Below are 15,127 nucleotides of genomic sequence, written 5' to 3' on the forward strand. Positions count from 1 at the left end.
CAGGGAATTGAAACTAGGGGTCATAAATACCATCTTAACATCAAGGTGAGAAGGAATCTCTTCCCTCACAAGATTGGGAATACATGGGGTCTATTCAAGATAGTGATGTTTCAAATTAAGCTACATATAAGAAATAGTTACAGTGGTAGTCTAGTTGGCTTTGGGAACCAACTCCAACAAACTTGATTTGGAACAAGAAGGCAGCGGGAGAGAAACTAAGGATTTCCAACGGAAAGACATTTTGGGTTCTCGGGGGAAGAGAGAGGCCAGACCGTGCAGATGCGTGACGTCAGCCAGTTGAGCGCAAACAGTTTAAAAAGAAGGCAGCCATTTCCAGCGGGCAGTGGAGTGAACGGGCTTTGGCTCCAAGGGTTTCAGTGGTAACGGGATGAGGAGAGGCAGTTGTTGATTGCAAAAGGAGGTAGTATGTGTGTGAGGCCGGTTTTCTGTGGTCGGTGTCAGATGTGGGAGGTCCTGGAGTCTTTCAGCATCCCGGACAGTCACATCTGCTCCTAGTGCATCGAGATGCAACTCCTAAAGGACCGTGTTAGGGAACTGGAGCTGAAGCTCGATGACCTTCGTCTGGTCAGGGAGAGTGAGGAGGTGATAGAGAGGAGTTACAGACAGGTGGTCACTCCGGGGCCACTGGGGACAGAGAAATGGGTCACAGTCAGGAGAGGGAAGGGGAAGTGTCAGGTACTAGAGAGTACCCCTCTCGCTGTACCTCTTGACAATAAGTACTCCTGTTGGAGTACTATTGGGGGGGGGACAGCCTACCTGGGGGAAGCAACAGTGGCTGTGCCTCTGGCACAGAGTCTGGCCCTGTGGCCCAGAAAGGTAGGGAAAGGAAGAGGAAGGCAGTAGCAATAGGGGACTCTATAGTCAGGGGTTCAGACAGGCGATTCTGTGGATGCAGGAAAGAAACTCTGATGGTAGTTTGCCTCCCAGGTGCCAGGGTCCGGATGTTTCTGATCGCGTCCAAGATAACCTGCGGTGGGAGGGAGAACAGCCAGGGGTCGTGGTACATATTGGTTCCAATGACATAGGTAGGAAAAGGGAAGAGGTCCTGAAAGAAGACTACAGGGAGTTAGGAAGGAAGTTGAAAAAGGTAGTAATCTCGGGTTTACTGCCTGTGCCATGCGGCAGTGAGAATAGGAATAGAATGAGGTGGAGGATAAATGCATGGCTGACGGATTGGAGCAGGGGGCAGGGATTCAGATTTCTGGATCATTGGGACCTCTTTTGGGGCGGGTGTGACCTGTACAAAAAGGACGGGTTGCACTTGAATCCCGGGGGACCAATATCCTGGCAGGCAGGTTTAATAGAGCTGTTGGGGAGGGTTTAAACTAGTTTGGCAGGGGGGCGGGAATCAGAATGTGAGTGCAGGGATTAAGGTAGGGCATGATGGTAAGAGTTCTGAGTTGATGAGGACAGGACAGGCAGGGGACAGAACATAATTGTAGCCAGTTAAAGGGGTTGAAATGTGTCTATTTCAATGCTAGGAGTATTAGGAACAAGGAGGATGAACTTAGAGCATGGATTAGTATGTGGAACTACGATGTGGTGGCCGTTACTGAAAATTGGTTGGAGGAAGGGCAGGATTGATGATGCAGGTCCCGGGGATTAGGTGTTTTAAAAGGAATAGGATGGGAGGTAGAAAGGGGGGGGGAGTGGCTTTGCTGGTCAGGGATAGTATCATGGCTATAGAAAGGGAGGACGCTGCAGAAGGAGTGTCCATGTAGTCAGTCTTGGTGGAAGTCAGAAATAGGAAGGGATCAATCACTGTGCTGGGAGTAGTCTATAGGCCCCCAAATAGCCCTTGGGACACTGAGGAGCAGATAAGCAGGCAGATTTTAGAATGGTGCAGGAAATACAGGGTAGTAGTTATAGGTGATTTCAACTTCTCACATATTGACTGGCACCTCCAGAGTGTAAGGGGAATAGATGGGGCTGAATTTGTCAGGTGTGTTCAAGGAGCCCTGACACAGTATGTGGACCAGCCGATGAGAGAAGAGGCCATACTGGATCTAGTTCTGGGTAATGAACCTGGTCAGGTGACAGACCTCTTGGTGGGGGAGCATTTTGGTGAGAGTGACCACAACTCCCTTAGCTTCAGCATAGCTCTGGAAAGAGATAAAATCAGACGAAATGGTAAAGTGCTTAACTGGGGAAGGGCTAACTTTGAAGGGATGAGGCAGGGACTAGCGAGAGTAAATTGGAAACAGATGTTCAAAGGGGAAAGCACAGAAGTAATGTGGGAGAAGTTTAGGGACCACTTGAGCTGGGTTCAGGATAGGTTTGTCCCACTGAGGCAAGGAAAGAATGATAGGAAAAGGGAACTGTGGCTGACGTAACATGTGAGACAACTCGTCAAGAGGAAAAAGGAAGCATATGTTAGATATAAGAAGCAGGAAGTAGGAGGGGCTTATGAGAAATATGGGGTAGCCAGGAAGGAGCTAAAGAAAGGACTTAGGAGAGCTTGAAGGGGGCATGAGAAGGCCTTGGCATGTAGGATTAAGGAGAACCCCAAGGCACTCTATGCATATGTGAAGAATAGGAGGATGATGAGATCGAAGGTGGGACCGCTAAGGGATAAAGAGGGCAGCATGTGCCTAGAAGTGGAGGAGGTTGGGGAGGTCCTAAATGAATACTTTGCTTCAGTATTCACAAGTGAAAAGGATTTTGATCAGGATGAGGTTGAAGTAGGGCAGTCCTGTGTGCTGGACAATGTGGAGATTAAGGAAGAAGAAGTGCTGGATCTTCTTAAAAACATTAAGATCGATAAAACCCCAGGGCCGGATATGATACACCCCAGGTTGTTGTGGGAACTGAGAGAAGAGATCACAGGAGCATTAGCTATGATCTTTGAATCCTCTTTGGCTGCAGGGGAAGTGCCGGAGGACTGGAGAATGGCAAATATAGTTCCCTTGTTTGAAAAAGGTAATAGGGAGAAACCTGGGAACTATAGACTGGTGAGTCTTACATCGGTGGTATGCAAGCTACTGGAAAGGATTCTTAAGGATAGGATCTACGAGCATTTGGAGAAGTACAGTCTACTCATGGATAGTCAACATGGCTTTGTGAAGGAAAGATCATGCCTCACGAGCCTGATTGAGTTTTTTGAAGAGGTAACAAAATAAATTGATGAGGTTAGGGCAGTGGATGTGGTCTACATGAACTTTAGCAAAGCATTTGACAAGGTCCCTCATGAGAGACTCATCCAGAAAGTCATGAGGCATGGGATAAGTGGAGCCTTGGCTGTTTGGATAAAAAAAATGGCTTAAAGGAAGAAAGCAGAGGGTAGTTGTGGAAGGAAAGTATTCTGCCTGGAGGTTGGTGACTAGTGGAGTGCCGTAGGGATCTGTCCTGGGATCCCTGCTACTTGTGATTTTTATAAATGACCTGGATGTAGAGGCAGAAGGATGGGTGAGTAAGTTTGCGGATGAAACGAAGATTGGAGGAGTTGTGGATGGAGCTGTAGGTTGTCGAAGGTTACAAGAGGATAGACAGGCTGCAAAGTTGGGCGGAAAAATGGGAGATGGAGTTTAATCTGGACAAGTGTGAGGTGATGCATTTTGGAAGGGCAAACCAGAAGACTGAGTACAGGATTAGTAGTCAGTTACTTAAGTGTGGATGAACAAAGGGACCTTGGGGTTCAAATCCATACATCCCTCAAGGTCACTGCACAGGTTGATAGGGTAGTTAAGAAGGCCTATGGGATGCTAAGCTTCATTAATAGGGGGATTGAGTTCAAGAGTACAGAGGTCATGTTGCAACTTTACAAATCTATGGTGAGACCACACTTAGAGTATTGTGTTCATTTCTGGTCACCTCATTATAGTAAGGATCTGGAAGCTATGGAGAGGGTGCAGAGGAGATTTACCAGAATGTTGTCTGGTTTGGAGAACAACTCATATGAAGCAAGGTTAGCAGAGCTGGGACTTTTCTCTTTGGAGCTTGGAAGAATGAGAGGGGACTTGATAGAGGTCTACAAGATTATGAGAGGCATAGGTAGGGTGGATAGTCAGTACCTGTTTCCCAGGGCACCAATAGGCATTAGGCCTACCAGAGGGCATATGTGCAAAATTAAGGGAGGGAAGTTTAGGGGAGACATCAGGGGTAAGTTTTTTACACAGAGGGTTGTGAGTGCCTGGAATGACTTGCCAGGGATGGTGGTGCAGGCTAAAACATTAGGGGTATTTAAGAGCCTCTTGGACAGGCAGATGGATGAAAGAAAAATGGGGTAGTGTGGGTTTAGTACTCTTTTTTAAGGATTATATGAGTCAGCAGAACATGGAGGGCTGAAGGGCCTGTACTGTGCTGTAGTGTTCTATGGTTCTAAACTCATACCTGATTTCCATATCAATGCTGTTTCCTGATATCCCTTCACTCCTCAAATATCCAAAACTCTATTGGTCTCTGTTTTGAATGCAATCAATGACGGAGTCTCCAGATAGAGAAGTTCAGTCCCAAATGCTTGAGTGTACGTGTCTAGTCTACTCAGTCTCTCCTCATATACTGCAGCGTACATTCCAACAGCTACTGGTGTACTTGCTTTCTGACAAGTCTAATCACTTTTGTTTGGTTGAGGGGGCTGAAATTATACAAATACTCCTGCTGTGCTCTCACAAAGACCCTATGTAATTACAGTGAAACGTGTTTTCTCTTATAGACTGGATTTCTCAAATTACAGCGAACGTAATGTTTGTCTTCCTAAGTGCCTATCCCCTGCCACCAAGCATATTAGCTTTCATTGTCTGTGTACAAGGTGACACCCAGGTCCTTTGAGGTATCGTTTTTCTTAGAGGTTTAAAAAAACTTCACATTTCTGTTGTTATTTCAGAGTGCATAACCTCACATTTTTCCACATTGCACTCTACCTGTTGTAGTGTCACCTGATCTCTGTGCCTTCGTCACTGCTCCCAATCCCTGTAATTTTATCGGCAAACTTAGAAACATCATGTTTGTCCTCTTGGCCAAATTGTTGAGATAGGTTATGAAGAACTGGGATCCAGCCACTGATCGCTGGGCACCCCATGAGTCAGTCTACCAACCCAAGAAGGGTTTATGTTTCCAGTCTTCAGTTTTCTGTGTTAATCAACTCTCAGTCCTTGCTACCCCGCCCCCCCAATTCCATTTGCTTAAATCATGTTCACTAACCTACTGTGTGAAACTTTACTGAAAGTTATCTTAAAGTCAAAATACACCACATCCACTACTTTGCAACCATTTAATTTACAAGATACTTCTTCAAAGAGACATGTATGTTTACCATGTTGCTCAAGCACATTATAATGTTCTGGCTGTCTTGACTTCACATCCCTTGAACATTCCAGCATCTTACAACAGTAGTTCATTGTTTTCTCTTTCCCTTCTTAAGTGGTGGGGTCATGTTTATTATTCACAAAATGACACGGACCTTTCCAGAATCTAGAGAATTTGGGAGAAATGGTAACATGTGCATCCATTGTCTCTGCAGCCGCCGCTTTCAGAACCATGGGATGCAGGTCTTCAAGTCCATGGAATTTATCAGGCTCATTAACTTCACTAGCAGTATTTCCTTACCAATATTAATATTGTTTACATCCTTGCTTCCATTGCACTGGATCCTTGGTTTATGATTATTTCTTGAAGGGATTGCATTTTTTTTTACTGTGAAGATAGACATCAAGTGTTTATTTCATCTCTCCTCCATTTCCTTATTCTCTGTAAAATCTCTTTAATCTCACCCTGTGAAGAACCCATATTTGTCCTTGCCAATCTGTTTCTCTATTTTCCAATACCTGCTGCACAGTAGTTCTTCCAGTTCATCTTTGCACTTCTTGTTGGTTTAGTGTCATGCTCTTTTCTCCTTTTCTATTTGGGAACCTCGAGGATCAGCAAGTAGGTGGAGTGAGTCCCAATGTTCTGATCATATTCAACAATGAAGCAGGTAAAAGTGTGCATGAGGCAGTGTCCTGCTCCTAAACAGCAGCCCTCAACTCCCTGCTTCTATCAGGAAGGAGGAGCCTCAGGTCCAACACCACCAGGTTCAGGAACAATTATTACCCTTCAACCATCAAGCTCCTGAATCACCGTGGATAACTTTGCTCACCTCAACACTAAATTGATCCCTGATTGTAACCTATGGACTTGCTTTTAAGGACTCTGCAAATCATGTTCTCAGTATTATTTCTCCATCCCTCCCTCCTATATTGGTTACTTGTCAGTCTTTGTGTGTAGCTTTTCATTGATTCTATTGTTTTTCGTTGTTCAATTGTGAATACCTGCAAAAAATCCATCTCAGGTGACATATATGTACTTTGAACTGACTGCAAGACCAGAGATTGCTCCCAGTATTTGCCAGTTAAGGCAATGTGTACAGAGAGTGGATCAGAGTTAATGTTTCTCGTTAGTAACCTTCACCAGAACTGGAAAAGTGAGAAGAGTGCTGAAGTTGCATCAAAGGGGAGGGGCAGATAAAACCATGGAGGTGTCTGGAGATTAAATTGTTCAGGTTGCTCTGCTGACACAATTGGTTTCAGAGTAAAGGAAGTTGAGCAGTATGATGGGTAGTAGAACTGAAACTATGTGAAACTGGAAATCTGAAATAAACAAAATGGCTAGAAAGGATCAGCAGATCTGGCAGAAAGCAAATCTGAGAGTTGACATCACTTTAGTTTAGCTGAGTTAGACACACTGGTTACCTGAAATTGTTGAATTCAATAATCTCAGATAAAGTTCAGATGCTGGTCCTTGAGTTTACATTGAGCTTTGTTGGAAGTGTTGGGAGTCCAAATTCAGTGGGAGTGAGATGGAGACTTAAACGTTATAAGTAATTAGAAGCTCATGGTCACCTTTGTGGACTGAATGAAGGTGCCCAGCAGAACAGTTACTGTGCTTTGGTTTGTTTAATGTAGAGGAAACCACGTCATGGGTACCAAATAGGTCAGCTGGTTGAGTGGTGTCAGAGCAACAACCTTGCACTCAGTGTCAGTAAGACCAAGGAATTGATTGTGGACTTCAGGAAGGGGAAGTCAAGGGAACATGCCAGTCTTCATCGAAGGTTCAGCTTTGAAAAAGTTGAACAGTTTCATGTTCTTGGGTATCAACATCTCTGAAGATCCATCCTGGGTCCAACATTTTGATGCAATTGCAAAGAAGGCACGACAGCAGCTATACTTCAGACAGACAGACAGACATACTTTATTGATCCTGAGGGAAATTGGGTTTCATTACAGTCACACCAACCAAGAATAGTGTAGAAATATAGCAATATAAAACCACAAATAATTAAATAATAGGTAAATTATGCCAACTGGAAATAAGTCCAGGACCAGCCTATTGGTTCAGGGTGTCTGACACTCTGAGGGAGGAGTTGTAAAGTTTGATGGCCACAGGCAGGAATGACTTCCTATGACGCTCAGTGTTACATCTCGGTGGAATGAGTCTCTGGCTGAATGTACTCCTGTGCCTAACCAGTACATTATGGAATGGATGGGAGACATTGTCCAAGATGGCATGAAACTTGGACAGCATCCTCTTTTCAGACACCACCATCAGAGAGTCCAGTTCCACCCCCACGACATCACTGGCCTTACAAATGAGTTTGTTGATTCTGTTGGTGTCTGCTACCCTCAGCCTGCTGCCCCAGCACACAACAGCAAACATGATAGCACTGGCCACCACAGCCTCGTAGAACATCCTCAGCATCGTCCGGCAGATGTTAAAGGACCTCAGTCACCTCAGGAAGTAGAGACGACTCTGACCCTTCTTGTAGACAGCCTCAGTGTTCCTTGACCAGTCCAGTTTATTGTCAATTTGTATCCCCAGGTATTTGTAATCCTCCACCATGTCCATACTGACCCCTTGGATGGAAACAGGGGCTATGGGTGCCTTAGCCCTCCTCAGGTCTACCACCAGCTCCTTAGTCTCTTTCACATTAAGCTGCAGATGATTCTGCTCACACCATGTGACAAAGTTTCCCACCATAGCCTTGTACTTAGCCTCATCTCCTTTGCTGATGCATCCAACTATGGCAGAGTCATCAGAAAACTTCTGAAGATGGCAAGACTCTGTGCAGTAGTTGAAGTCCGAGGTGTGGATGGTGAAGAGAAAGGGAGACAGGACAATCCCCTGTGGAGCCCCAGTGCTGCTGACTACTCTGTCTGACACACAGTGTTGCAAGCGCACGTACTGTGGTCTGCCAGTTAGGTAATCAATAATCCATGACACCAGGGAAGCATCCACCTGCATCACTGTCAGCTTCTCACCCAGCAGAGCAGGGCGGATGGTGTAGAACGCACTGGAGAAGTAAAAAAACATGACCCTCACAGTGCTCGCCGGCTTGTCCAGGTGGGCGCAGACACGGTTCAGCAGGTAGACGATGGCATCCTCAACTCTTAGTCGGGGCAGGTAGGCGAACTGGAGGGTGTCTAAGTGTGGCCTAACCATAGGCCGGAGCTGCTCTAGAACAAGTCTCTCCAGGGTCTTCATGATGTGGGAAGTCAATTCATTAAGAGTCTGAGGAAACTTGGTATGTTACCAAAGACTCTTATAAATTTCTATAGGCGTACTGTGGAGAGCATTCTAACCGGTTGCGTCACTGTTTGCACCGGATCGGAAAAAGCTGCAGAAAGTTGCAAACTCAACAACTCCATTATGGGCACTAATCTCCCAACATCAAGGACACCTTCAAAAGGTGATGCCTCAAAAAGGCAGCATCTATCTTTTAACCACCCATCACCCAGCACATGCCCTCTTCTCATCGCTCCTATCAAGTAGGAGGTACAGGAGCCTAACGGCGCACACTCCATGTTTCAGGAATGGCTTCCTCCCCTCTGTCATCAGATTTCTGAATGGACATTGAGCCCATGAACACTATATTTTTTGTTCTCTTTGCACTACTTAATATATTGTTACCATACACAATTCTTACTGTAACTTATAGTCTTAAAACTTGTTACCTGTTGCAAAGTACTGCTGTCGCAAAACAACACATTTCACAACAAAACATGCAAGGCATATTAAACTGGATTCTGATTCAAATGCAATAGACAAATATGTAATGAATTGCTGTTTCACCTGGAAGGAGTGGTGGGGTCCTGGTTGGTGGGAAGGTAAGAGGGCAGACCTTGCATGTCCTGAGATTGCATGGGAAAGTTTTGTGAAAAGAGAAATGTCTGATGGAGATAGCAGAACGGCACTTGGAGTTCCAGAGGGAATGGTCCCTTTGGCATGCTTAAAAAAACAGAAGGGGAGAGGATGCAATACATAATATAGGAACAAGGTATGAATTACAGTAAAAGTATATATGTATATCAAATAGTTAAATTAAATAAGTAGTACAGAAACATAAATTTGAAAAAAGTAGTGAGGTAGTGCTCAAGGTTTCAATGTCCATTCAGAAATCAGAATGCAGAGGGGAAGAAGCTGTTCCTGAATCGCTGAGTGTGTGTCTTCAGGCTTCCTGATTCCAGTGAGAAGAGGACAGTCCTAGGTGGTGGAAATCTTTAATAATGGATGCTGCCTTTCAGAGGCACCGCTCCTTGAAGATGTCTTGGATACTACAGAGCCTAGTACCCATGATGGAGCTGGCTAGTTTTACAACTTACTTCGATCCTGTGCAGTAGCCACCCCCATCCCAGACGGTGATGCAGCCAGTCAGAATGCTCTCCATGGTACATCCGCAGAGATTTTAGTGTTTTAGGTAACATTCCAAATCTCCTGGAAGTCCTAATGGAGTATAGCTGCTGTCTTGCCTTCTTTATAGCTGCATCGATATGTTATCTGGGTTTCAGCACCTAAGTTACAGAGAAAGGTTGAACAAGTTAGGTCTTTATTCTTTGGAGCGTAGAAGGTTGAGGGTGGACTTGATTGAGGCATTTAAAATTATGAGGGGGATAGACAGAGTTGACGTGGATAGGCTTTTTCCATTGAGAGTAGGGGAGATTCAAACAAGAGGACATGAGAGTTAAGGGGCAAAAGTTTAGGGGTAACACGAGGGGGAATTTCTTTACTCAGAGAGTGGTAGCTGTGTGGAACGAGCTTCCAGTAGAAGTGGTAGAGACAGGTTCGATTTTGTCATTAAAAAAAAATTGGGTAGGTATATGGACAGGAAAGGAATGGAGGGTTATGGGCTGAGTGCAGGTAGGTGGGACTAGGTGAGAATAAGCGTTCGGCATGGACTAGAAGGGCCAAGATGGCCTGTTTCTGTGCTGTAATTGTTATATGGTGGAACCAGGTTAGGTCCTCGGAGATGATAATATCCAGGAACCTGAAATTGCTTATTTTCTCCACTTCTGCTCTCTCTTATAAGGATTGGTGTGTGTTCCCTCATCTTACCCTTTCTGAAGTCCACAGTGAGCTCTCTGGTCTTACTGACACTGAGTGCCAGGTTGTTGCTGCCACACCACCCAGTCAGTTGGTGTATCTCACTCCTGTACGCCCTGTCGTCACCGGGTGATTAAGGGTGCTGGGTGAGAGATGGGAGTAGATCAAGCTTGGGAAATGATGAAGCCCTGCTAACCATGGTAAAGGGAAAGCTCCCTGCTAACTATGGTTGAGGCAGAGCTGTAGTTACAGAAAAGTGAAGACATTTTGTTAGCACTGGCTTTGAATGGCTTGTTATCAGAACAAGTCAGTGACAGGGAAACTGGGAGGATGGGACTAACAGGAAGCATTTTGGCAAGTTGGGTAAACTACTTGTGAGTTGGTAATCCTTGCCATTTTCTGTTCTTATTTCATATTTTCTTGCAGTTTTAAAAACATCTTTTCCTCCTATTGAAGGAACACATTACTTCTCTTTGCCCAGATGGGAGAGGGGTGCAGTTAACCCAGTTTTCTGTGATCCACAGTGAAGATTTCAGATGAGATACAACCCAGCCTCAGTGCCAGTATCAATAGAAAATTGATCCTGATGCAGATCCCCGGCGTGTTTATTCCTCTCCCTTGATCCTGGCTGGCTTGCTGAGTTCCTCCAGGAGAGAGGGAGGGAGGGAGAGAGGGAGATCCTCTGCATCCAGCATCTGCAGAATTTCTTGTATTTATCCATATACAATGGCAGCAGGGCGCTGAATCCTGCTCCTTCAGTTCTTTGAGTTTCCCGCCTTAAATACCAATCAGGTTTTGGAAACTGGGATTACTGCTATCTCTGGGAGTGGTTGTGGTCATTGGAACTATCTTCATAACACTTCGCGCACTCCGTTGATACACCCTCTAAAACAAACAGCCCCTTATCCATTGAAATGTGGCAGTGTTAGCAATGCAATATATTTAAAAAAACAAGCTGACCGGAGTTCTATTTAGTCACCGCGAGGTTGAGAAACCGCGAATGAAGTGGAAACCAGGCTCTCCGCGGAACTGGGGTCGGGGGTGTCAGTGAAGAGCGAATGGAGAAGGAGGGGGCAAAATAGGTGGAAGTAGGGGTGTAGTGAGAGAGTAGGAGGAGGGGGAAATGGCGAGGGAGAATTCCGGCTGCAGGGGGTGGAGAACGGCGGCAGGGAGCAGGCAGCAGGTGAAAGGCTGGGCGGAGACCGGCAGCGGTTCACACTTAGTCAGAGGAGCCGAGCGCTGTGGGATACTGCCTCCTCCTCTTATCCGGGAATCACACCGACCGCCCGGGGGCTCAGTGAACTGATTTACAAACTTGCCGGAGTGCTTGGCCCGGGCCGGGCTGAACCAGGTGCCGTTCTCCGGGGCTGGCAACGGGTGATACGGACGCAGCCGGCAGCTCCGAAACCAGCATCTCTCCCCACCCCACTCTGACCAGCCCCTCCGAGCCCGTTCCACTCCAGGACATTAGGCATTCAGTGCTGCTCTCCGCCCGGTCCCCCTGGCCCGCCGGCATGCTGCTCTCTGCCTAGCGAGGAGAGTGGCCAGTCGGACCCACGAAGAGTTTGGGAGCGATGGCCGGACGGGAGCGCCTGAAACCCGCTGATTTCAGCTGCTTCCCAAGCCGCAGGCATTCGTGGATTTGGTGAGTAACTGAGGAACGGAATGGGGGAAGCATCCTGGTGGTCGGTAAAATTTGACCCGCCCGCCCATGAGTTAACTGGGTTCAGCCCTGTACCGAAGACTCGAACCCGGCAGTGCCGAGGGTCCCGTCCAACGCGGGGGGTGGGGAGCGGGAGCGCCACCGGATTCTTACTTACTCAGCCTTTAAACAGAGGGAAACAGGCACGCAGCTTTTCAGGTCAATGAGCCCTAATCAGAAATCTTAGGAACGCTCAGTATACACATTAAAGTGTAACTCAATGGGCAATTCAAGCAGAAGTGAAAGGGAGCATGTCGATGATGGGGAAGAGATCCTGCTCTGTTTGAGTGTGAAAGGATAGGTCCTAGTACCGGGTAGCCTAATGACAAATATATCCACAACAAGAGGCAGAAGAAGGGAATGTTATGCATAGGTAAAGTTGGAGGATCTTTATCTGAATGCTGCTGCCTGTAAGGAATTTGAACGTTTTCCCTGTGACCGCGTGGGTTTCCTCCCACAGTTCCTGTTCATCGGTTAATTGGTCGTTATAAATTGGCCCGTGGTTAGTCTAGGGTTAAATCGGGGGATTGGCGGGTGGCGCGGCTCGAAGGGCCTGTCCCACGCGGCATCTCAATAAAGAAACAAGGGCAAACTCTGAAGAAATGAACGCATACCATGTACTAGCCATTAGCCAGGTTAGTTAAAAAGTGAGAAAGTCTGGGAGTTAGCCCTCCAGGACGCTTACATTTTTAGAAGCGAGAAGCAAAATGGCAAAGGGGGAGAGGTAACCCTAAGAATGAGGGATGGGTGGAAGGTGCCCTAGAGAAAGAATTTTAGCTCAGAAAATCAAGAAGTGGGTCTGGAGGTAAATACCAAAGGGATAGAAAATGATGCTCCTAAACCGAAGTGTTAATGGAGGATGTACAGTAATTCCTGAAATTAATGGTGCCTGTTAGTACAATTTGCAGAATCAGGTTTACTATCACTGATAAATGCAGTGAAATTTCTTGTCGGCATCAATCTACAGGGTTAACACGGTAGCATAGTGGTTAGCACATGTGGACGACCCAGGTTCAATTCCTCTTGCTGCCCACAAGGAGTTTGTATGCCCTTCCGCTTGGGTTTCCTCCGGGTGCTCTGGTTTCCTCCCGCAGTCCAAAGACCTACTGTTGGTAGGTTAATTGGTCATTGTAAATTGTCCCATGGTTAGGCTTGGATTAAATCAGTGGATTGCTGAGCCGTGCAGCTCAAAGGGCTGCAAGGGTCTACTTCCCATTGCATCTCATTAAATAAACAAGTAAACAAATACAGGCTGACCGGGATAACCAAGTTAGCTTCAACAGTGTGGAAGAAAGTTTGTTTAGGTAGTTAAAAATAGGAAATGACAGACACTGAACAAATAGTTTGTAGCTGAGAATCCAGTGACATTAAATTAATAGGACCAAAGGCTGATGAGACTTGAGGTCCTATGATGATAAAAGAAATGGCTGTAGAGATGATGTATGATTGTGACTGTAGAAAATTAATTGGACCTGGAAAGTGTTCCAAGAAGACCACAATGTAACCATCCTTCTTCATAAAAAGGATGACAGAAAGTAGGCAGATTTAGTCCAGTTAGTTTGACATTGGTCATTGAGGAAATGGTGGAAAATAAAGCTAAGTTGTAACATAATGTTTCAAAAGTCATAATAATTTCCAGGAGTCAACATGTTTTGTGAAAGGGAAGATGTGATTAATCAATTTATTACCATCCTTTGGGAATGCAATGAACATAACAGTAGATGGAAACTAGTACATGCAGTGTATTTAGATTTCCAAAAGGCATTTAATAAGGTGCCATTAAAGGTTACTGAACAAAGCAAAAGTCCAAGTGTGGTAAATATTTTAGGAGCATAGATGGAGATTTGGTGAAATAGCAGAAAGCAAAATTGTGATAAATGGATAGTTTTCAAGTTGGGGAGCTGTTACGGGTAGGTGCTGCAGAGATCAGTAATGGGTGGCAATCAATAATAATGTTATTAATGACTTGCTGCTGGTGAAGGGACTGGATGCATTGTAGCTGGGTATTGGTTGATGATACCAAGGTAAATGGGGATAGCAAACAGGACAGTCTGCAAGGGATATAGTGATTGAGTTTAACACAGTATGGAGTATAATACAAAGAAATGTGAGGCCATTCAGTTTGATAAGAAGAATGGAAAAAGTTTTTTTTTAAACTGCAGAGATATTACAGAATGCTGCAGTACAGAGAGATCTCATAATATCCGACATAAACACTTAAATTTAGGGGCCAACATACTATTCCTACCAATGTTTTCTGCCCCTTGTTATCCAGCTCCTTGATTTTCCAAGCTGACCTTTCCTTTTGACTGCCGACAACCCATCCTTTGTTATTAGGGCTACCTCTGCACCTTCTATGGATCTCTTGGGAAAAAAACTTTCCTGAAGAGTCAATTGTCACTCTTGTCCACTTCGCAATTGGACATCTATGATGGCTTTTAGATCACATCCATCTATTTCTTCAGGAATTCATTTACATAGTTACACTGAGGTGTTCATATTCAGATAAAGATCCTTAAGTTTTATCTTTGGGTAATTTTTTTCCCTGTCGTGACTTTAACTAAGAGTAGAGTCTGATTTTTTTTTAACTCTATTTATTTCTGACGCACTTTGCTTATCATGAAGGTATATCTCACACATGAAACACAGTATATTAGCATAAAGGCACAGCAAGTGATTTGAAAGCAAATAGTATGTGGACACGAGACTGCAGATATAGTAAAAGAAAGCAAACTGCTGGTGGAAATCTGCAGGTCAGGTAGCATCTGTTGCAGGGTCTTAGCTGAAATGTCAGTCTCAATTCTGCCACCTCAGATGCTGCCTGATCCAATGATTCCCATCAACATTGTTTTTCTTTTCCTAAGGCAAATAAAATGTTGGCCTGCATTGCAAAAGGGATGGAGTATGAAATCGGGGATGTCTTGCCATTGGGTGTTGGTGAGACCGAACCTGGAGTACTGTGTGCAGTTCTGATCTCCTTATTTAAGGAGGGGTTGTCTTGCACTGGAAACAGTGCAAGAAAGAGTCCAAGATTAAGTACAGGAGTGATGGGTTCATTTTTTGAGGAGAAATTGAGCAAGTTGGACATATGATTACTTACTGAAGTTTAGGAAA

General features: G+C 45.2%; 1 protein-coding gene across 9 annotated transcripts in view; it reads left to right on the top strand.

Moving 5' to 3' along the window:
- Nucleotides 1-15,127, top strand: part of LOC132406148 (cAMP-specific 3',5'-cyclic phosphodiesterase 4C-like) — a 283,893-nt gene that overhangs the window by 177,432 nt on the left and 91,334 nt on the right. The window contains exon 1 of one of the 9 annotated variants that reach the window (XM_059991413.1): nt 11,539-11,956. The exons of the other annotated variants lie outside the window; for them this stretch is intronic. Coding sequence (XP_059847396.1) covers nt 11,886-11,956 — 71 coding nt within the window. The 5' untranslated portion in view covers nt 11,539-11,885. Of the gene's footprint in view, nt 1-11,538; nt 11,957-15,127 lie in introns of those variants that run through there. 9 annotated transcript variants of the gene reach the window in all.

The sequence above is a fragment of the Hypanus sabinus genome, chromosome 16 (assembly GCF_030144855.1).
Source record: "Hypanus sabinus isolate sHypSab1 chromosome 16, sHypSab1.hap1, whole genome shotgun sequence".
NCBI classification, from domain to species: domain Eukaryota; kingdom Metazoa; phylum Chordata; class Chondrichthyes; order Myliobatiformes; family Dasyatidae; genus Hypanus; species Hypanus sabinus.